Source organism: Culex quinquefasciatus, chromosome 1 (assembly GCF_015732765.1).
Source record: "Culex quinquefasciatus strain JHB chromosome 1, VPISU_Cqui_1.0_pri_paternal, whole genome shotgun sequence".
Classification (NCBI taxonomy): Eukaryota; Metazoa; Arthropoda; class Insecta; order Diptera; family Culicidae; genus Culex; species Culex quinquefasciatus.
Genome location: NC_051861.1, coordinates 31964539 through 31987217, shown reverse-complemented (window position 1 = coordinate 31987217; position 22679 = coordinate 31964539). Strand labels below are relative to the sequence as shown.

General features: G+C 43.2%; 2 protein-coding genes across 3 annotated transcripts in view; both read left to right on the top strand.

Annotated features, from left to right (window-relative positions):
* Positions 1-507: 507 nt before the first annotated feature.
* Positions 508-11076, top strand: LOC6044855 (peptidyl-prolyl cis-trans isomerase G). The gene is given in 11 exon segments (XM_038258672.1): positions 508-714; positions 812-1000; positions 1079-1184; positions 1247-1334; positions 1891-1920; positions 1988-2127; positions 8914-9055; positions 9115-9208; positions 9272-9448; positions 9517-10851; positions 10854-11076. Coding segments are annotated over 10 exon segments (2352 nt in total). The 5' UTR covers positions 508-714; the 3' UTR covers positions 10905-11076.
* Positions 11077-13510: 2434 nt separating this feature from the next.
* LOC6044854 overlaps positions 13511-22679 on the top strand; it is a 75449-nt gene continuing 66280 nt past the window's right edge. Inside the window, exons 1-2 of one of the 2 annotated variants that reach the window (XM_038258328.1) lie at positions 13518-13588; positions 14274-15043. In XM_038258328.1, coding sequence (XP_038114256.1) covers positions 14965-15043 — 79 coding nt within the window. In that variant the 5' untranslated portion in view covers positions 13518-13588; positions 14274-14964. Of the gene's footprint in view, positions 15044-22679 lie in introns of both variants that reach the window. The other variant, XM_038258332.1, reaches the window with a different exon arrangement.

Sequence of the window (22679 nt, the reverse complement as noted above, 5' to 3'; positions counted from 1 at the left end):
TCAGGCCACTCTTTGATCTGAAAATCACATGACTCTTTGATTAAAACAATATACATAAATTTGTTGGTTTAAAGCTTCGCCTCGATCTTCGCTTATTCAAAAACATTCCCGCCAAATCATAGGTACTTAGGGAGCGTTCTTTTTCGGGAATACGCGCAATATGATTTCCACAGTTTACCTTTGGTATTTGATTTAGAGATCCTAAATAGGGAGACTGGTCGAAGTGAATTTGACGTACCCAAACAGACACGAGTTTGACGTATCCAAACGAGCATTTGCCTTTACGCCCAGCAAAACTTATCAGTGTTGCCAAGCTCAAAACATACGTTGCCAGTTCGATTTAGCAAACTTAGACCAGTCTCCCTATTTAGGGTCTCTAATTTGATTATGCAGGAAACCAAAGAGTGTGAAGAAATGCTAATGCTAATGCCGGCCAAGACAACAAAGCTTCGCATAAAAAACCCATGATCGCGAATTTGTTTTCGAAGCATGTGAAACGTCATCCATCTGTCAGTTTCATTTTGGACGATTTTCGGCCGAAGTAGAAAAGAGTGCGTGTGCAGTGTTTATCTTTGCGTGGCTTTCCGGCTCAAATTTTCCCTGAAATTCGGTTCAGGTCTCAGCCAGCGAGCAGCCTGCGACTGTCCCGCGTTTGGTGGCAAATGATTCCGTGGAATTTAGAAATCAACGACGTGTAACTAACCCACCGGAACGGTAAGCATCTTTGTGCAATTTTTTTCCCTCTTGCGACGCCATTTTCAATAAACGGTGCAAAATATTGATCGATTCCCGTTCCGCGGACCATTCGCAGATGATCGTCAACGTGAATGTGGCCCAGGTGCGGTGCTTCTTCGATGTCTCCATCGGGGGGCTGCCGGCTGGCCGGATTGTGTTCGAGCTGCAGCCGGAGCTGGCCCCGAAGACGTGCGAGAACTTCCGGGCGCTGTGCACCGGCGAGAAGGGCATCGGCCAGAAGACGGGAAAGCCACTGCACTATAAGGTGAGGGGACGGGGTGTTGGAGATCGGTTTGGATGGGTTCTGAGTTTTTTTTTTTTTTTGTTATGGTTTAATTCACAGGGAATTGTATTTCACCGAGTAGTGAAGGATTTTATGATACAATCGGGAGATTTTTCCAATAGCAATGGAACCGGAGGAGAGTCGATCTACGGCGGAACGTTCGACGGTAAATTTACCTTATATGGTTGATGGGTTCACCAAATAATCATAATAACTACGATTTTCCAGATGAGGAATTCACGTTGAAACACGACAAGCCGTTTTTGCTTTCTATGGCCAATCGTGGCAAGAATACAAACGGTTCGCAATTTTTCATGTGAGTAGAAGCGATGCAAAAACAAGTGGCTCAAGATTGGAGAGTACGAATGCACACACATTGGCCACCGCGGAACGCTGCCGTGCCGATGAACTCTTGCCCAAAGCTAACCCATTACCTTTCAGCAGACTCAAAACCGCAGTCGAAACAAAGACAGAGAAGCACATAATTATCCGGCCTGTTTGAAGATTTTATCTGTCGCAATTGTCGTTTCTTTGTGCCCCACTTCTTTTCTGTGTGTATGTGTGTCATTGCGTGCCGTAAAGCACACGTGCAAAACTGCAAGTATTGGAACTCGGAAAGTGGTCCCGATTTGTGCCTGTGAATCCGGATAGACATTGGGCCACGGCGCAATGTCTATCGGTATGTAGGAAAAAAAAGCGAAGCAAACCATAAAATCCCGGAGAAGTACCAGAAGCTTAGTAACAGAACATCAATTCTAAAAACAAAAATACCAACTCAACTTCACCAACCAACCCAAATTTGAACCACCAGCCCAGCCACGGCATGTACAATGCAGTCATATTGTTCTTTGTTCTTTCTTTTTCCATTATAGTACAACGCAACCTGCCCCCCATCTCGATAAGTAAGTTGCCCCCCTTGATCTATCCTATAAACAGTGATTTTTACCCCCAAACCTCGTTCATTCACAGTGTGCACGTTGTCTTTGGCACCGTTGTGTCCGGGCACGATTTAGTGCGACAGATTGAGCAACTGCCAGTGGACCGGAACTCGCGACCCCTGCAGGACGCGGTCGTCGCCAACTGTGGCGAGCTGGTGCGCCAGGTCAGAGGTTGGTACCGATTCTCATAGACAAAGGTCTTTTTTTTCATGAAATTATTTTTGACGTAGAATACGTCTTACTCGAAGGTACTGGGGTGCCATTGCAAAAAACCCGGGCCGAAGGCCCTGGATTACTGCGTCATCCGTCAAACGCTTATAATTTCCTTCCCTCAAATCGAATCGGCACGATTTCTGCTGCATTCGATTCGAAAATTATTCAGCAATTTGCTATTAAATTTTCAATGTTGGAAAGATAGTTTAACTATTGAAACAACTCAATGCTTTAACATGTTTTCAAAATGCAGAGATTTTGCAAGCAAAATGAGCGCTTCCCACTCACGGACGGGAATGTCAAGTACCCATTTTGAGGGGAAAATCACCCAAGCACCGCGACCGAAAAAGGAGGGGATGTAGAGAGCCGACAACATATATAAGAACGCGCGCCAGAGCCCATTCTATCATTCACGTCTCAGACGTCGGACCGGCAGCAGCAGCAGGAAAGCTCAGCCCAGAGCAGCAGCAGCAGCAGGAGAGAGACCAGAGCAGCAGCAGCAGTAGGAAAGATAGGGACCAGAACTGCAAAAGAAGCGCGCATCGCCTTCTCGTCTTCACCGTCAGCCAGTTGCCTCTCGATGGCCGGACCGTTTGGATCTTGCGTGGTGAGGACTTCCCAACTCTTCGGAGTTGCCTCACTCCCCGTCCCTCGTCCCACCCGTCTGCACCATTAAAGCGTCGCCTACTGCCATCTCGCCGACCAGTTGCCTCTCGTAGGTCAAGCCGTGGTTGTCAAACAAGAGGAAGGGCGTGAGGACTCCAAACTTTTCGGAGTTGCCCTCACTCCCCGTCTCTCGTCCTACCCGAGATGAGTCGGTGAAATGCCTTTCAGGAACAAATGTTGGTCTTCGTGGGTGACGGATTGCACAGCTTTCTGAGGCTGCTCTCGCCCCCAACCCCTTTCCCTCCCTCTCATTCTGCTACCAAACATTTATTCGGTTCGCGAAAAAAAATCGTTTTTCGTTCTTCTCTTTCATTCCTTCACTCGATGTTGTTGTCTAGTCAAAGATTTACCAACACATGAATTACGATGGACCCGGACATCATTTTAATCGAAATATCTGAGATCCGACCTCTGAAAAGTGTATAAATACCATTTAAGTGCCAATAACTTTTGATAGGGTTATCAGATCTTCTAAGTTGTGGTAGTTCAGGGTGTGCATGAAACAGCCCGGCAGCATGTTGACAGCTCCCATACAAACTGAGCGTACCCCGTTTTGTGGGCCCAGTGGGCCTAAGATGGTGGCCTTCGATATTATCTAGTCAAACTTTTGAAAATGGCGAATAGTTTAAATAAATATAGTTTTTGCCCTGTTTTGGTTTAAATCGACAAAATTAGCATTCTGGAATCATTTTCTTTTAAAGAAATACGCCACGTTCAAATATTTGTCTAGAACAGTTGAAGAGAGCGTACCGCAAAAGCCGTCACGAAAAAAAGTTTCCTATGCTAATTTTAAGTTGCGTATTTCGAGCCAAACATTTCATTAGGGCACAAAACCAAAACGTAAACATTCGGGATTATTCCACTATTTCATTCATTAGTACACTCTCTACATGCCTTCCAAGAATCAGATTGATAACAAACAATTTCCTATTGAAAAAATCAAAAACAATGTTCACTCCGAACCAGAAAAAAAGTTCTATTGTGCCCTTTTCTTTTTCGTTAGTTTTTCGTAGTTGAGGAAATTTCTATGTTATGAAGTGATGTTTTCATACATTCTTAACACTAATTCACTTCAAAACAACGTTTGGTTAACATTTCACCAAGGATTTCTGCAGAAAAAAACTTCGTCGAACCACAATATTTAACACGGTCCCGCGGATCCTGTTCAGTACACCTTCGAAGAATTTTTATATTTCACATGCCCTATTCTCACCATTCGATCACAAAACTTCACCAATTAACATAATGTTCGCTGAATTCCTCATTATTTCTAACTGAACAAAAGGTCCCATAAACATCATTCAAAACAACAATCGGATGACAGCGCTTTAGTGCCCTTTCAATTCTCTTCGAAATTGCATCTAGCCCATTATGAACAACAGTTGGAAAGTAATAACGAGTTTTTTTTTAAATAATGAGTTTTATTGCGAAAATCAACATAAATTAAGAAGCATTCAAGCAGAGTTGAGGATAATGATGTGTTTTATCGTATCATAAGTAAATTGGAATTAAATTAAGGAATTGAAACAAGTTGTGCACTTTTTGCAAGCGATTTTCTCGAATAGAGCTTTATGACATTTCGCGTACGCACCATTTGATTACCATTTGATTTTGCTGGCCGGACAAAATTTAACCTCACTTTTTTTCGTGTACGTACACGCAATACATGCGCACGTAAATAACTCTATAGCGGATTTTGGTTTTGTGCCCTATGTTTGGCTCGATTTGCAGGCCAAGTGCGAATGATGCTGATGATACCTCTTCAGTTGACGCTCAGGCGAGGAACATCCTGGAAGGAGCGTCACTGACTACGTCCGTAGTCCTGTTAGATCATACTTGATCAAGACAGTATAGCTCTGGTTCCTTGCAAGTGTCCTATTTTCTTACCTCCACGTTGGCTTGGTTTTCATGATGACCTAGCTGGTGGCCTGTGGAAACGGATCGTAAACCTTTGACCAAAGTCAAAGTCGAGACGGCTAAAAGAAAGGGGCGCGACAATGTGGGAAAGGGAAGTAATTTGTGATTGTAGACGGTATTGTTTTGATTCGCAGTATGTTGAGTCAACTGCTGTGGATGTACCCGAAACATCGCACAACGGGGTTTCTCTTCTCTTCATTCTCAGCTACCACCTATCTTCTGTTTATTTTGTTTCACTGATTTTCTAACGCGGCTTCTGTTTACTATCCTCCATTTGATTTCGATTTTACTCATTTGATTCTCTTATTTCTCAACGCTTTTTCACTCTATTTTACCAATTGATGCTGCTGTAACATACTTTCTGCTTTCCCTTAATTTGGCAGCGATGTCAATTTTGTTATCATCTGCCTTTTCTTTATTTATCTATTTGAATAATTTTTCATTTGCCCTATAAATTGCCCTCAATACAATCTAAGCTTGTTTGTTACCTCTATTTATTAATTATTGTTAATTTCTTTATCTACTTCATAAATTACTATCTTTCTTTTACTATTGATTCTTCAAATAGTATATTTCTATCACTGTCCATTGTTTTCAATCTTCACCCTTTTCTTCAAACAAATGAGGTTCGAGCCCTTACTCAATTTTTGGAGTGATCAAAGAATTAACACAAATATTACTATTGTACTTTTGAAAAACTTTTATAAAATGCTTAGGACCAAAAGTTGTAACAAAACACCGCGACAAAAGAAATAGCAACATAAAAACACGACTCAACACTAGGAAAGATTTCAGGAGAAAGAAAAACACAGTAAAATAACAACTAGTTTTTGAATTCAAACTAAAAATAAAACAGTTTTTGCTTTAATGAATGTTGATAGGCACACTATGAATGGTTAGGCGCTTATACTTACATCAAACCCTACGTAATGTACCACCCCCGGCCGAGTTAAAATGCGTAACCGGAAAAGAAGGTGTGCATGCCTGGCACGAACACTCAAAGCGTGTTCTAGCGTGCTGCTCGTACTGACTCAGAGCAAGGGTGAGATGTAGGTGTAAGGGCAGTGCGTGTTCGTCGGGAACCTAGTGCATAAGATCGGTCAAGGCCCGTTCTTACACTGAAAATTGCGAATTGCGAATTGTGCCCTATGTTTGGCTCGATTTGATGGGCGGACTCCGATGAGGCCCACTTGCCATCTGTCGGTGAATACGCGCAACTCACGAAAACTGTCATCTTAGGGTCCGGTTGGCATGAATGCTTTTGGACAGTCGACATAAAAGCGCGCGAGCCGAGACGCGAGCATGGAGAGAGCAAAATATGGAGTTTTCTCTTTCTCTTTGAACTTTGCTCTCTCCATGCTCGCGTCTCGGCTCGCGCGCTTTTATGTCGACTATATTGACAACTTTGAAACGTTGCTAAACCTTCACGTTGAGTCTCGGCGCATGCTTCTATATTATGACTTTATGTCATCGTGGGAGCGGAGCCCGAGCACAACGGTACAGCGCACGCCTCCGTTAACCAGCAGCACCCTGATTGGCTTCGACACGTCCATGAAAGCCGATACTCGCGGTATCCCAAACCATCTTCTGCGGGGAGTTGTACCGTCGATCTTCGCATCAAAGTACAACCATGTTCCTCCAAACAACAGATTCTTCACAGATGGCTCCAAGCTTGACGGCTGTACGGGCTTCGGTGTTTATCATGAATCTTATCAGCTGTTCTTTAAGCTGAAGGACCCGAGTTCGGTTTATGTCGCAGAGTTAGCCGCGGTTTACTGCGCACTGCGAATCATCGAGACCATGCCACCTGACCACTACTTCATCTTCACCGATAGCTTTAGCTCTGTTGAGGCTATCCGGTCTCTGAAGCCGACCAGGGAGTCTGCGTTTTTCCTCACGGAAATACGCAAGACTTTAAACAACCTGGCGGCTCAGTCCTTCAGCATCACGGTGGTGTGGGTCCGCGCTCATTGCTCGATTCCGGGTAATGAGAAAGCGGACTTGCTCGCCAAGAAGGGTGCTGAGAGTGGAGACATTTTTGAAAGGCCAATTAGCCTACAAGAATGCTACGGTTTTCCGAGGCAGCGTGCGCTTCTGGATTGGCAAAAACAATGGGACGACGACACCAAGGGACGTTGGATGTATTCCATATGACCTAAGGTGCAAAGAAAAGCCTGGTTCAAGGGAATGGACTTGACGCGTGGATTCATCAGAACGATGTCCCGCCTTATGTCGAACCATTACTCGTCCAAGGCTCATCTGTACCGTATCAACATGAGTGATAAAAACTTATGCGACTGTGGGCAGGGTTATCAGGACATCGACCATCTCGTATGGGCGTGTCCAGATCACCAGGCTCACAGAATTAAGTTGAAAGATACCCTCAGGGCCCGAGGAAGACCACCAGAAATCCCGATGCGAGACGCGCTATCTCAACTAGACCTTTATGTTCTCTATCCTATCTATCAGTTCCTCTCAGATTCCAAAATATCTATTTAGTTTTCTTCCAGTTAGTTTTCCTTCAGTTAGTTTTCCTTCAGTTAGAATAACTCGCCTTCACACAAAGCCGTCGTTTCTGGTTTGCACCGGATGCAAAGCAAGATCGCCCTAGCAGCTGGACACCGAGTTGCGGCTGAGGACAAAACGCAAAGGCCAGCAGAGCCAACCAAGACCCCTACACAATCCCCCTTCCCTTCCCACGCCTTGCCTTTAACATCAATCCCTTCCCTACTAACCCCGAGTAGGCCGCGGGTAATCGGCTCCCCTCCCACTAACATTTACACACAAGATCCTCTGTAATTATTAAGTCAAATGTAATTACAAAAGCCGACTCGGTCCTAACCAGGTCCCAGTACCGAAAAGGACCTAATAAAAATAATTTTATGAAAAAAAAAATATATGTCGACTATACCACATTCATACCGTCCAGCGTGTACAAATGGGAGTGTTTTCAGTGTATTTTTTGGAGGCCTTGTATGGGAACCCGTGCATGGAGAAATCCGAACAGGTTGGCGGTTGCTTGGGAGAACTTTCAGTGCGCGTTAGATTTTCATTGAGAGCATTATGATGGTACGAATGCTGTTTAACGATTCCAAGACGAGCTGGCGTGTTCGTTCAATTATTTTAATAAACATAATTTAATTCTTACTTCATATTAAAAATCAAAATGATCACCTGTCCTATGAACAGGTTGAACAGATGGACGCGACGCCTCTGGCCTAAGAGCATGCAATGGCACTGACATCCATGTAAGGAACATCCTGGAAGGAGCGCAACTAACTACATCCGTAGTTCTGTTAGATCATTCGAATTATCTTGATCAGAACAGTACAGCTCTCTTGCAAGCAGGGGTGCCAGGTTGCCAGATAAATCTGGCATTGACAGATTTTTGGAGTTCCGATTTGAAAAAAAATAATTTTCTATTTCTTCCTCAAATTGTTTTATTGATGCATTTTGTTTATTTTGTGAATCTATAATGTATAAAAAGTGAAAATACACTATTTTTGAACACAAAATTGCTAATTTACTTTGAGAAAAGTGGCTTGCCAGATTTTTTCTAGATTTTTTGCCAGATTTTTTTCTGTTCAGACCTGGTAACCCTGCTTGCAAGTTTTTATTTTCTTACCTCCACGTTGGCTTGGTTTTCATGATGACCTAGCTCGTAAACCTTTGACCACCTCGGGTCTGAGTCCAGACGGCTGAAAGAAAGGGGTGCGACAATGTGGGAAAGGAAAGTAATTTGTGATTGTAGACGGTATTGTTTTGATTCGCAGTATGTTAAGTCAACTTCTTTCCATTTTTATCTACCATCTATCTTCTGTTTTTATTTTGTTTTACTGATATTCTTAAACGGCATACAATTATTATCTCTCTTCTACTATTGATTCTTTATACAGTTACATATACCTTTATTATTTATTGTTTTCAATCTTCACCCTTTTCTTCAAACAAGTGAGTTTCGAGTCCTTACTCAATATATGGAATGATTAAAGGAATAACACAAATATTAAAAATGTTTATTGTACTTTTGCTATTTTTTATAAAATGCTTAGGGCCAAACAATTATAACAACACACCGCGTCAGAAGAAATTGCAACAGATAAACATGATCCAACACTAGGAAAGTATTCAAATTAAAAAAAACAACTTGTATTTTTTCAGAGCGCAAAGAAAAGAAGAAGAAAAAGTCCAAATCGAGCGCCAGTGATGATTCCGACGACGACGACGACGACGACGAGTCCTCGAAAAAGCGCAAAAAGGACAAAAAGAAAAAGAAGGAAATCAAGATCAAGAAGGAAAAGAAGTAAGCGTGATGTGTTACATTTTATTAGATAACATAATTTTTGAATTAAATTTCAATAGTGACGACAACCTCGAGGAGGGCGAGTTGGACGATGACGGGGAACAGCACCCGATGACGACGGTCACCAAGATCGATCCCAGCGAGATACCGGAGGTTTGTGCTAGGGTCCCCTTACGGTCTTTGTAAAAGGTTGACGAATTTCAATTTTTTCTTCAGGTTTCAAACAAATTTCTGATGCGCGGTGACGGTCGAAAACGCGAGGACGGCGATGACGAGGGTGACGATCGCGGTCGCAAACGAGAGCGATTCCGCGAGCAGCGTGGCTTTGGGTGGTCCAAGAAGTACGTTCCGGTGTCCAAGAGTGGACGCGTAATCAAGGGGCGTGGCAATTTCGTAAGTTTCAAGCAGTGTGAAAAAAGCGGGGCTGTTTTAATTGACGGTTTGATGACTTTTTGTTTCAGAGATACCGCACTCCGTCGCGCTCAAGATCAAGATCTCGTAGCCTAACGCCGATCCACTGGAAGGTGGCACAAAAGCGTACAATCAAGATGACCGATTTGGAGAAGCTTGAGGATGAAAAGCGCGTGCGCGAGGAGGAAATTAAACGGCGGGAGGTGGAGCGCAAGAAGCGCCACGAAGGAATCGCCAAGGACTCTGGGAAGAAGTCGTTTTTTGAAGTGAATCAAGGTGGACAGGTGGATGATGGAGGTTCGGAGGATGATGGTGAAGGTAAGAAGACTAATGACATGAACGCTCTGGACTACGAGCAGGGAGAGTCGGACGCGGAAGGTGGGGCCAAGTACACGCGCAACGTGACGGTGGCTCGAGCGGAGGTTGGGATCAACCGCGACGGAGACAACGGCGCTAAGAAGGACGGCAAATCCAAGTATCGCAAGCAACGGCAGAGCTCAAGTCCGTCCAGTGATGGTGGAGGTGGTCGAGACGGATCTCGCAGTCGATCGAGGGAACGTCGTCGTGACTATCGCGATCGTGATCAGATGCAAGGATACTATCGTGGAGGCGGTGGCGGCTACCGAAGACAGTTTGGAGGACGCTGGAACCCCCGCGGAGGTCGTGGTTACTTCAACAATAATCGTGGCCGAGGTGGTTACTACGGCGGAGGAGGGTACAACAATCGTTACGATCGGCACCGACGTTCGCGTAGCAACGAACGCAACAAATCCCCAACTCGACATCGCAGCGGTCGCAATCGTTCGTACTCGAAAAGTTCAGGATCACGCAGCCGAAGCCGGTCGGTATCTCCGCGACGCCGCACCGAAAAGAACCGACGTCGCAGCAGCGACTCCCGCTCAAAGTCTCCTCCGTCGAGGAAGCCCGAACAGCAGCATCAGCAAGCCAAGCAGGCAAGTCCCGATCCGGCCGTGAAGCGAGAGCTCACCGAAGAGGAAAAGGCCCGACTGCAGAAGGAAAAGATGCTCAAACGTGCGGAAACGCTGCTCCTGCTCAAGAACCACATGGAGAAAGAGATCGAAGAGCAGCAGCGCAAGCAGCGCGAAAAGCAGAAGCAAAAGGAGCTGGAAGCGGCCGCGGAACTGGCCGAGCTCGAACGCCTCAAAAAGGACACAATCGAGCAGCTTCAGCAGCACGACAGCATGCGGGTCGTCGCAGCGCACAAAATTCTAGAGAGCATCGTGAAGGGCAGCAAAACGACAAAGCAGCCCGAAGCGAGCTCCTCCAGCAAGAAAAAGTCTCGCCGCAAGCGGGACTCGTCGCGATCGTCGTCTTCTTCGTCTGACGAGGAGCGATCACGCAAGCGGAAGCGTGACAAGAAGAAGAAAAAAGCCGCCGCCGGTCGTCCTCATCATCGTCGTCATCCTCGTCGGATTAGAAGGACTCGAGTGCAACAGATTTTATTGGTAGGTATTTGGTGTGTGTTCGTGTGATTTCAGGTTCCCTGGGCAACAGACGGCACTTGTGGATCTCCCTCACCGCGCGTTTAGGTTGGTTTGATTCGAATAAATTGTACGTTTTATCACGTAGCACTAACAAGAGTTCAATGAGCTAGATTTTTTTTTCGTATTATAGAGCGCAAAAGAAAGTCTTATCCCGAAGCTGATGACAAGAACTCGTTCTACGAGCTTCTTAACCGTGAGTACAAGAGTGTCTAAAACACGACGTCAAGATTGTCAAACGCTCAAACAGGTCAGGAGGAGGAGTCTATATCGGTTATTGGAGGGTCCAGCGCGCACCAGCAGACGAGCGAAACTTATCGACTTCGTCACCTCCAAGAACATGGCCATGCGTAGTACCTTTTCCAGCACAATCTACTCTAAAATTAGACATAGGATACCCTAACGACTAGGAGTTACAAATTAGAATCTCTGTTAGAATCTACCAAGATACGACAGCGGTAACGGTCAGGTGGAAGGAGCACTTTCAACAGCTCGAGGAGTCGTCGAGGACAGGATAATCGTTGAGGATGATGCTTCCGACCGACTGATTAGACGGGCTCGTCACCCCAATCTACAAGCAGGGCAAGTATCGACCGGTGTTCAGTGGAGGAATCTTTCATCATCTGAATTTGTTTATCTTGACACACCCGTGACGTGCGACAACGATGTGAGCTGCCAAGTAAAATGGCGAATCAATGCTGCAAACAGGGCCTTCTACGGTCTTCGTAATCAGCTAAGGTCCCGCAGCCTAGGAACGTCTACAAAAATTACGCTGTACAGTAACTTGGCACTCCCTGTGGCTCTTTAGAGGGCTTCGTGGCGCGGTGGTTAGCGGCTTCGGCTGCCGATCCCTTATCCTCCTGGCCTTCTATCGGATGGGGAAGTAAACGTCCGTACATTTGCGTAAAAGAGGTTTTGGGTGACTCACCACACATAACCTTTGGACGCCTAGAAATGAGCAGAAACTTGCAACAGAGACCACAAACGACCCGGGGGTCGTTAAAGTGGATTGCTTTGCTTTTTTTGGCTCTTTATGGTCACGAATCGTGGACGCTAAAGGATACTGATCAGAGAGCAATTGGGGTCTTCGAGCGGAGAATCTTGCGCTCTATCTTCGGCGGCAAGTGCATGAACTACGAGTTGTACCAATACTACAAACATGCTGATATCTTAAAAGCCATCAAACACGACAGGCTGAAGTGAGCTGGAAATATGTCCAGAATGCTGATTAAGCGGAAGGCCAAAACGATGTTCAGCAGCGAACCCGGACGAGAACGCCGACCTCGTGGAAGGCCGCGTACGCGGCCAGCACAAGATCAAGTATCCTGAAAATCTTTAATTAGTTCAGCGTTGACTCGATGGACCTGTAGAATCTACCAAGCCACAAACATCTATTCGAACCACTACTTGGTGGGAGCAAAACTGACCTAATTCTCGTCAACATCAATGGATTTAGATCAACACAAACACAAGACGCTAAGGACTGCTGAAGCCGAACGGAAGCAACCGTCAACGAAGCGTACATCGAGCGCCATCAGATAAGTGGAACGAGTTCTTCGTGAAGGCTGGTTCGATGAGGCTTCTGCGAAGTACCCGTGAGAAAAAGGAGAGGTACAAATAATTGCGAAGATAGCATAACCTTATCTTCCAGGATACGAAGCGCCACCTGGACGAGTTGCAGTGCTGCGACATTAAACAACGGAATCACTCCAACGAAACGCGTTAGCTCTGCGTGATGTTCAGTGCGACGTGATCGAAACGTGGAAGCTGCACTTCGACTTGCACCTGAACGGTCCAGAAGATGACGGAAGATGGGTTCGGTCAAGTTAGCGACCTGTCTACACCGACTGACAGTCAAGATCTGGGACATAGAACAGCAACCGGAAGCACGGTGCAGCGTGAAGATTTCAGGTGCGATGTCCGACCCAATCGAATCACGCAAGGGACTGCGACAAGGCGACGGTATGTAGTAGAAGGATGACGGTCTCCGACGACATGGACATTGTCGGCAGAACGTACGAGGAGGTGGCTAGGAAGTACACCGAATTGAAGCAGTCTTGGACTCAACAAGGTCTTAAGGTCTGGTACCCTTTCTCGACAAACAAAGTGCACCATGTATAAAACGGTGATAAGGAACGCTCTTCGGCGGCGAACGTGAGAACAACCACAAGCTGGCGCAACTATACGGCAAGCCAAGTGTTAAAAAGTCGCCAGGGTTGGCTGGCCACGTTGCAAAAATGCCCACCACCCGAATCAGGCTATCAATCCGAAGTTTAGACAAGATCCGGTAATTGAAGGAAGAACGCTCAACTTGATGAATCAAATCAACTGTCCATTCAAGCCCACCAAACGGCGCCATCTATTGCCACAATCCAAACGCCCATGCGAAGCGCCGCCTCACCGTAACGCGTCGCCGCCACAGCAACCCCGATCGCACTACGCTCGCACCAATACAGTCTCACCCCGGAGAAGCCGCCTCATACGCGCGCTCACACACACCACACACACTGTCACCGTGCCGCGCTAGTCGGCACTATCCGATCCTCAGTTTTCGGTCGGTCGCCTCACTGTTGAGACGTAATTTACGCATTTATGAATGGTGTGTGGTGTGTCAAGAGGGGTTCGTGGTTCGGTTCAGAAAGAGAGGAACAACTAGAAACATACAACACACACAATTCCCACAATAATGGATGGATGGCGGAGCAGGCAACCCGAGCGGCAGCGATTCCAACAGAACAGTTTCCACGGTTTGCAGCACCGTAACGCGGTTCTGCACGGATATTAAGGGCGGAAGTGGCCGCAACTCTGCGCTCCCCTTCCTTCGAGATACTGGGAGAGGGAGAGCGAGCAGGAACAACGCAGCGGCGTAAACATAAAATCGATATTTTCGGATCCAGCACGGATATTGTGTGTGAGCGGGTGTGTGTGTTTGTGTGCAAAATATTGGGCGAAACGCACTGGACGACGAACAACTGCGGGATCCTCTGGGGAGGAAGTTTGCGAAGGTTAAGGAATATCCCGGATACCTTCCTTCTCGGGGGTCCGTCGACGAATTCCCATTGGATGTTGGATACAAGCGCGCCCTCCGAGCGAGGCTAGGATTGAGAAGGAGAAGAAGCTGTGTACGGTGGTATGGTTGCTTCTCGATGGTGTTGTTGTTGTTATTGCTGCTGGATGACGATAATACATTAGCGCTTGGAGAAGTAGCAGAACCAGCAGTGTGCTGCCTGTCGTACAAGTGTTTGAAATTTAAATTGATAGAAATAGTCGCTGCAGAAGTGGTCTAATTTGTATTGTATACACAGATATAAGCACGTAGATGTAGGGTATCAAACGTACGCGTAAGAATTGCGCGATAAGCAAACTAGAGAGTGTCGGAGCAGAGGAGGAACAACACACTCAAGTGTAAAGTGGTTCGGGTGTTCTGCCTGGAAGATTTGCGAAGAAATTGCAAACACAACAACACAGGGCCAATTCTGAAGTGTAGAGAGAGAGAGAGAGAGCGTGGTGTGGCGCTTGTGTGTTCTATCTACCTTGGAATACCGAGAAACCAACGCTAAGAAAAGAGCAGCGGTAAAGCAACAGCGCCAGGCAAGGCATTGTGTGTGGTGAAGAAAAAATATGATTCATGTGTGTAAGAAGAAAGTGGCGCAGCAGCAGCACCTCCAGTAAAACAGGAAGAATCCGGATAGAGAGGAGGAAGAATAGCTATTTATGGGATCTCGCGGTGCACGGTGTGTTGTGTGAAAACACCAGCACTTGTTAGGGAATAAACAAATAATTTAACGCAACAACAAAAATCGGGCCAAATGAGGCCATCGTCAATAATGCCAAATGCTGGAAAGCATCGGAAAAAGTGATTCCAAAGTGAAGTAGAAATACAGCAAAAAGTGCCCCCCCAAAGTTGCAGAATCAGTGTCACAGCAGCAGCAGCAGCCAACAACGCCAAATCTCTTCTGGTTCCGAAGGAGAAATTCCAAATGGTCAAACATTTTTATGGCGCTGTTATTATTTCGATTCTGCCTTGTGTTCGCGATCGGATTATTCTTTCTCAATGGGTTCGCAATACCACCAGGTAAGAAGCCTCTAGGCGCTGTTTCCTTCATTTTCCCTCTGCCTACCCTGAATGTGTATCGATTCTCTCTCCTAAGCTCTTGACTCTATGTGTTAGGGGAAACTGTGTAGTGTGCTACGATGGGGAGCGATTTTTTGAAGTTTAAGGTCAACAGCACAACATACCAAAGAGTGCCGTTCGTGGCCAACTAGGACCAATAGCTCTTAGTACATCCTGCCCGCAAAGTTACTGAAATCCACCTTTCTGTCAACAAAAAAAGGGTTTGTTTTGTTCCAGTTTTACTCCGCTGTGTGTTTTTCCTTGTCAAAACAACCAAAATGGCGTAATGGAGCGCGCGAGAGAAAACGAAACGAAATTCGCTGCTGTTGGTGGTGGTCGTACAACAACACGAAGAAAGAAGCGAAGGAAGAGGGGGTTTGCCAAACAACTCCTCTTGTGCTGGATGGAGCCGCAGAGCGAATGCGCCGCGTATTTTTCTGAGTTTGTATCGGCTCTCTGTGTTTGTTAGAGCGAGCGAGGCGAGACGAGAATTTTCGGCTCTTTTCTAGCTAACAACAAACTATGGCAAACTTCCACGGTCAACCGACCGGCCGGCCGGGCTTTGTATGGAGCGGGAGCGATTTGGGTTTTGTGCCATTTTATCGGAAATTTATCTTGATTTGCAGTTTTTCATATAGACAAAGAATCATGTTCTGCTAGAAGAAACTGAAAAAAAAAACAATTTCACAACATTACGAAAATTGCTTAAAATTTAACTTTTCAAGAGTTTGAAAAAATATATTCTAAACAACTTATTCCTTTAATGGGCTATCACTTAGAATAGTTAAGTTGTTTAGAATAGATATGTTGACCCCGTGGCGCGGTGTTTAGATTTCCAAAAAAAGTGTCCACGTGGTTTATGAATAGTCCCTTCCACCGTCAAAAAAGATGTTGATACTACATCTGGGAATGTTCACAGATTTTCTTACAAAAATAAATCAAGAACAATCAAGAACTCAGTGCCGCACTGGCAGTTCAAACGAACGTACCATTTGTTTGTATCAGGGCACTGTGATGAGGAATTCGTCATTTTTGAGTTAAATCATATTTTTTACTGGGCCTAGAAAGCCTTATTGTGAGATTGTAGTTGAAAACGTTGAAAACGCTTTTTATGAGATGTGATGTTACAGCAAGGCTGTATATCAAAGGTACTCGTCATCTTACTTTGCATAAGTGTGAGTGCATGACTCCGTGCCACTAAAACCAAAACAATAACAAAAGAACAATGGACCGTGCCAGGAAAACCAAAACATAAACAATGTCAGTGTCAGTGGAGTGAGAGAGTCAGAGATAGCGATTTTGACAACCGCACTACTACACACTCAATCGCGAGTACCTTAGGTAGAAAGCCATGATGTTACAGTTGTGCTGCTGTCAATATATATTTTTTAAATATTTCATTCTAATGCTTGGGTTTTTTTTTATATTTGGTCTCAAAATTCAAATTTGCGTTTGAAACGGAATTCGTATACAATTTGAATAGAATGCGCAATTCGATTTGACTGACTGTTGTTCCAGCGACTTTTTCTGATTTTTATTTATCATTATTTTATTTTTTGCTTTTAAACAAAACAAAACTATTAGCAATCAGAGATGGAATAATCTCAAAATTTCATTTTACACCAGAACTTCTCTTACAGCACAAATGTGATTAAATAAAAATAGGTTGAACTACCTAATTCACAAATGCATCGCTAGCTTCACTGAAGTGAAGTGATTTCTTGTCATGTCCTGGTAAAAAATTAACGATTTTATCTTTAATTTTTGGGCTTTTCAGCACTTTTTTTTTCTTGTTTATAAATTTCAATATTGTATATAATTTTTTTTGTTTTTTTTTTTTCAATTTTGCATAATTGTGTTGCCTTTTCGAAAGAAAGAAAACTTAAAATTGTATATTCGGAGATGAAGGGTACATTCAATAACCCTCACTAAAAAAATATACTTGCAAATCTATAAATCTAACGTGTTTTTTAGTGGATCAAACATATTTGAAAACAAAAAGAGCATAATTCTACGTTTTAGCCGAAAGCGAACAGCATCGGCGTAAACGGCAACTCTTTCAGAATTAATCTGCATTTTTATTTTTATAATAACTGTTGTGTTTGAGTTGTTTAAAAAGCACTTCAAAATATTTTATACTGCCTCTATCAGTTCTATCTTCAACCGCCCGCTGGTCCTAATTTTGACAGGTCGCAAATCTCTCACAAACTCTCACACGGCTGCAATTTTGTTGCCATCAGTGTTCCCATTCTGCCCTATTTCCTTTATGATTTCATGCAACATGTACACATTCCACCTAGCAACCCTGGTGCCCCCTCTCTCACTTTCCAACATTCTTTTGTTTAGCGGCATCTAATTTTGGCATGCTGCGATTACGTTCGAAGTGTCAGTCATTTTTTAAGTTTAGATGCTGCCCTTGCTAAACTGAAGCAATTGTGGAACTTTTTGCTATGGTGAGTAGTTAACAGACACTTTAAAGATCATTTTGCTGAGAGCTGACTTTAATTTAGTGGTCAATTGAGCAAACCTGGTAAGAAAATTGACATTTTGGTTAGTGCAACTAAGCCGCCCGGTGTGCGTCGTTAGGAATCAATCAGAGTAGACAAAAATCGGCGCGATATTTTTTGGTTTTTGCTTATTAGGTACTGCTTGTGCAGGCCAAGGATTGAAACCTAAGAGCATGCAATGGCACTGACCTTGTTGCGTGCTCTTCGGTTGACGTCCACGTAAGGAACATCCTGGAAGGAGCGTAACTAACTACATCCGTAGTTCTGTTAGATCATCCGAATTATCTTGATCAGAACAGTATAGCTCTAGTTCCTTGCGAGTGTCCTATTTTCTTACCTCCACGTTGGCTTGGTTTTCATGATGACCTAGCTGGTGGCCTGTGGAAACGGATCGTAAACCTTTGACCACCGCGGGTCAGAGTCGAGACGGCTAAAAGAAAGGGGCGCGACAATGTGGGAAAGGAAGTAATTTGTGATTGTAGACGGTATTGTTTTGATTCGCAGTATGTTGAGTCAACTGCTGTGGATGTATCTGAAACATCGCACAACGGGGTTTCTCTTCTCTTCATTCTCAGCTACCACCTATCTCCTATTTTTATTTTGCTCTTCTGATTTCCAATTCTTCACTGATTCTTCTATTTAATATCCAACATTTGATTTTAATTTTACTAACTTTTGATTCTATTATCTCTCAAAGCTTTTCCACCCTTTTCTATCAATTGATACTGCTTTAACAAACTTTGTTTTGTTTTTTTTTTTTCCTTAAAATATACTAATGTACTAATAATATCAAGTCTATTTATCATTCGCCTAATCTTTTTTGATTTTATTGCGAATTTATTTATTTGAATAATTCTTCATCTGTCCTATAAATTATCATTACTATAATCTAAGCTTGTTTTGTATCTTTATTTATTAACTATTGTCTAATTTTACATCTAATACATCTAGCTTCTCATTTTTATCCTTCAAAATACGCTCATCACTCTCTTACTATTGATACCTGATTTTTATAAAATAAATTTTTTACTGTCAATTGTTTTCAATCTTCACCCTTTTTTTCAAACAAGTGAGGTTTGAGCCCTTACTCAATTTATGGAATGGTTAAAGGATAAACACAAATATTACTATTGTATTTTTGGTAAACTTTTATAACATGCTTAGGACCAAAAATTGTAACAAAACACCGCGACAAAAGAAATAGCAACAGATAAACAGACTCAACAATAGGGAAGATTTCAGGAGAAAACAATACACAGTAAATAACAATAAGTTTTGAATTCAAACTAAAAATAAAACAGTTTTTGCTTTAATGAAAATTGATAGGCACACTATAAATGGTTAGGCGCTTATACTTACATCAAACCCTACGTAATGTACCACCCCCGGCCGAGTTGAAATGCGTAACCGGAAAAGAAGGTGTGCATGCCTGGCACGAACACTCAAAGCGTGTTCTAGCGTGCTGCTCGTACTGACTCAGAGCAAGGGTGAGATGTAGGTGTAAGGGCAGTGCGTGTTCGTCGGGAACCTGGTGCATAAGATCGGTCAAGGCCCGTTCTTACACTGAAAATTGCGAATTGCGAAAAAGAGCATAATTCTACGTTTTAGCCGAAAGCGAACAGCATCGATGTAAACGGCAACTCTTTTAGAATTAATCTGAATTTTTAAATAAAGTTGTGTTTGAGTTGCAAAGCACTTCAAAATATTTTATACTGCCTCTATCAGTTCTATCTTCAACCGCCCGCTGGTCCTAATTTTGGCAGGTCGCAAATCTCTCACAAACTCTCACACGGCTGCAATTTTGTTGCCATCAGTGTTTCCATTCTGCTCTATTTCCTTTATGATTTCATGCAACATGTACTAGGGTGGGTACGGATTTTGAAAAGTTCTCAGATCAAGTTCTGGTGTGGTTCCCCTTGTAGGGCATACCCATAGAGACTCACACGCCAAATTTCAGCTCATTTGGTTGAAAACTGGCTTGTCTCAAGCGGGTTCAAGTTTACATGGAAATTACTATGGGAAATTTTGAATTTTCGTTCATTCGCTCCTACAGGCCTGGGGAAAACATGTCGAAACTTCTAGGATGGCCAGAAATGAGTGGAATCGTCTGGAGAACAACTTTCCCTAAATGACCAGGTCGATTCGTTCAACCCCCATCGAGCTCAACGGCAAAACATCCGGGGTTTTCGGAGCCAACGGTTTTCCCCAGAAAAGCATCGAATTTTCCTTAGCATGCTATGAATGCTTGATGAACAGCGCGACGCCACGTGTCAAACAGCTACCACGTGATTGTAAAATTTGCACCATAACACGTGGACTAGCATCGCCTATAAAAAATACTTTTTATTACTTTTTGAACCATAGAATTATCATTCATGGTGATCAGGATACTATTCAGCTGTATTCTGAACCTCCAAATAAGAAAAAAAACTGTTATGGTGCAAATTTTACAATCACGTGGTAGCTGTTTGACACGTGGCGTCGCGGTTTTCATCAAGCATTCATAGCATGCTAAGGAAAGGAAAACCGTTGATTTGTATTGCCGTTGAGCTCGATGGGGTTGAACGAATCGACCTGGTCTCTTAGGGAAAGTTGTTCTCCAGACGATTCCGCTCATTTCTGGCCATCCTAGAAGTTTCGAAGCGAAAATTCTAAATTTCCTGTAAACTTGAATTGCCAGTTAATGGCGAAGTCTCTATGGGTATCTAGGGAAAGATCTGTTCTCCACCCACCCTAATGTCCTGGTGCTCACTTTCCGGCCATGCTGCGAACGTTCGAGATGTTTTCCCAGGCCTGTAAAAACCGAAGAACGAAAATTAAATTTCTTAGTATTTCCAATTGAACTTGCTTGCGCACGATCGGTAAAAGTTTTCGATTCAAATGAGAATATGTTTGGTTGAATGATTCTTATGGTTAGCAAAATCAAATGGTGCGCTAGTGTGTGTACGTGAAACGTCATAAAGCTCTATCGAGAAATTAAAAGTGAGAGTGTATGCGTGCAACATGGAGTTAAACTTTTTGAAAAGCCTTGGTAAGCTTCACAGCAACTGCACAGAAAGTTTAACTCCATGTTGCGATTTGACAGCTCGATAGGTTCTTGCAATTTATCACAAGAGAGCGAGATCGACAGAGAGAGAGAGCAAAGAGACGACGCGTAGAACGTGGATAATCTATTCAAAGTGCGCGTTTGCTAAGTCGAGCAATTTCTTGGAGCATCTCTCTATCAGTGGCACTGTAATCTCCTCTATATCATAAATGAAGCATACAATCCCTGGTCGTTATTATTTTTTCTTATCCATTATTCGCCGTTTCTACGCCATTCGTTGTTTAAAAATGCAGAAACGTACGTGTGCACGATGCCACCATTCAATTAGGCTACTGGATGATTGGGTGCATTTCCGATTCGATTTTTCTTTACCTTACACACGATGGTATCCTTATTTGCATCTAATGCCATTGCCTGGATAGACGAGATTTTATTTACATTCAAATTGCTCGAAAGTCGAGGATTGCGTCATTCATAAATTTTAACATTTTTTTCTTGCCAGCACACCCTCCAGCTAGCAATTTAAACTCAACCAAATTGAAATCTTTTGTTTTAACCCGAAAACCACTCCCCTGCTTGTAACACGCCTGCTAATGAACAGAAAAGTCCGCTTTACATTTCAAATTCTACACCACTTGAAGTGGTCCCCATTCTAAACAGCTTCCTCCCAGCATCTTGGTCCTTGTCCCTCGGTTTATTGTGTGGAACGAAAACGGATCAACCAGAAGTAGAAAAAAAGCTTCTCGAGTGCTTCAAGCAGTGTGGTTTAGAGAAGCGTTCTGTGTGTTTTTGGGGGTATTTTGCAGCTGTTGGATTAGGAAAGAGCAAACCATTTTTTTTTTTTCGGGAATGCCCAAGTCCATCTCGCACAGCACGGCGACTCTTCATATTTAACGGCAGCTGCCTCATTAACAGGACCACAAATTCGGCACTTTAGTGCCGATGATAGTGCCAAGCAAAAACAACCCAATTTTTCATCTATGCTTCTAATTCTGCGTTTGAAAAAAAAAGCAAAAAAAAACGCTCTCAAAAACAATTCATAGTTGAAAAACCGGAAATGTCTATTATTTACATGTGCTCGACTTTTATCCATACTTTGGAGGAAAACGTGGTTGTAGATCAATACGCACAGTAAAGAAGAGGAGAGAATCGAGCTGCGAAATAACAAAAAAAAACCGAGATACTCAGCAGTTTTTGGGCAAGCCGAAAGAAGGCAAGCAGTAAACGATTCCCAATATGACGTGTTTGGCGCAAAAAAAACGGCCCAAATTTGTATGCCACACACTCAACTCTACACGCAGCGTTGTCCTAATAGCAAGCTTATGCTGTTGGTATTGGTAGTGTTGCGCTGCTATAGTTTCAAGGTCATATTATCAAACTTCTTTTCTTTTTTGTTTTCGTCGTCGTTTTCTTTCATAGTGCGTCTAATAGAGGGTTGGAACCGTACCTTATCGTGTACAGTTAGTGATGTTGTTTTTATATCTATTGTTTGGACTGCTTTGAGATAAAACAGGATTTCAAATTGAATATGTTTGTTGAAGACTCAAATTTGGGTATCAATAATTGGATTGAATATTATCAAATTTTAAACAATCGTATGATTTTAGATGTTTCAAACCTTTTTTTGAATTCAATACAGTGAGTCAAATATTTGTCTGAACCTTTATGTGATGTAAAAGTACATAAAATTCGACTGAAGTACCAAGTTTTATACACCAATCGACGCAGAAGAATGTCCTTTTCATGATCCTGTAATTAGATTTGTAAAAAAACTTATTCTTCAAAAATACAAAAATAGTTTACTGGACAAAGTTTGAAAAAAGATGTCAAATAATTGTCCGTACCTCTGATTAAAGTACAAAATCTAATCGATATAAGTGAATTCTTTTATGAAATGTTGTTTCTGTGTCAAATACAAGTAACTCAAGCCAGTTTGTGACAACTTTGAACTTCTGATAACTTTGTTTAGTAAATTTATATTAAAAATTGGTTAAACTTTAATTTCTAAAGTTAAACTTACCAAAACATTAATCTAATCTAATCG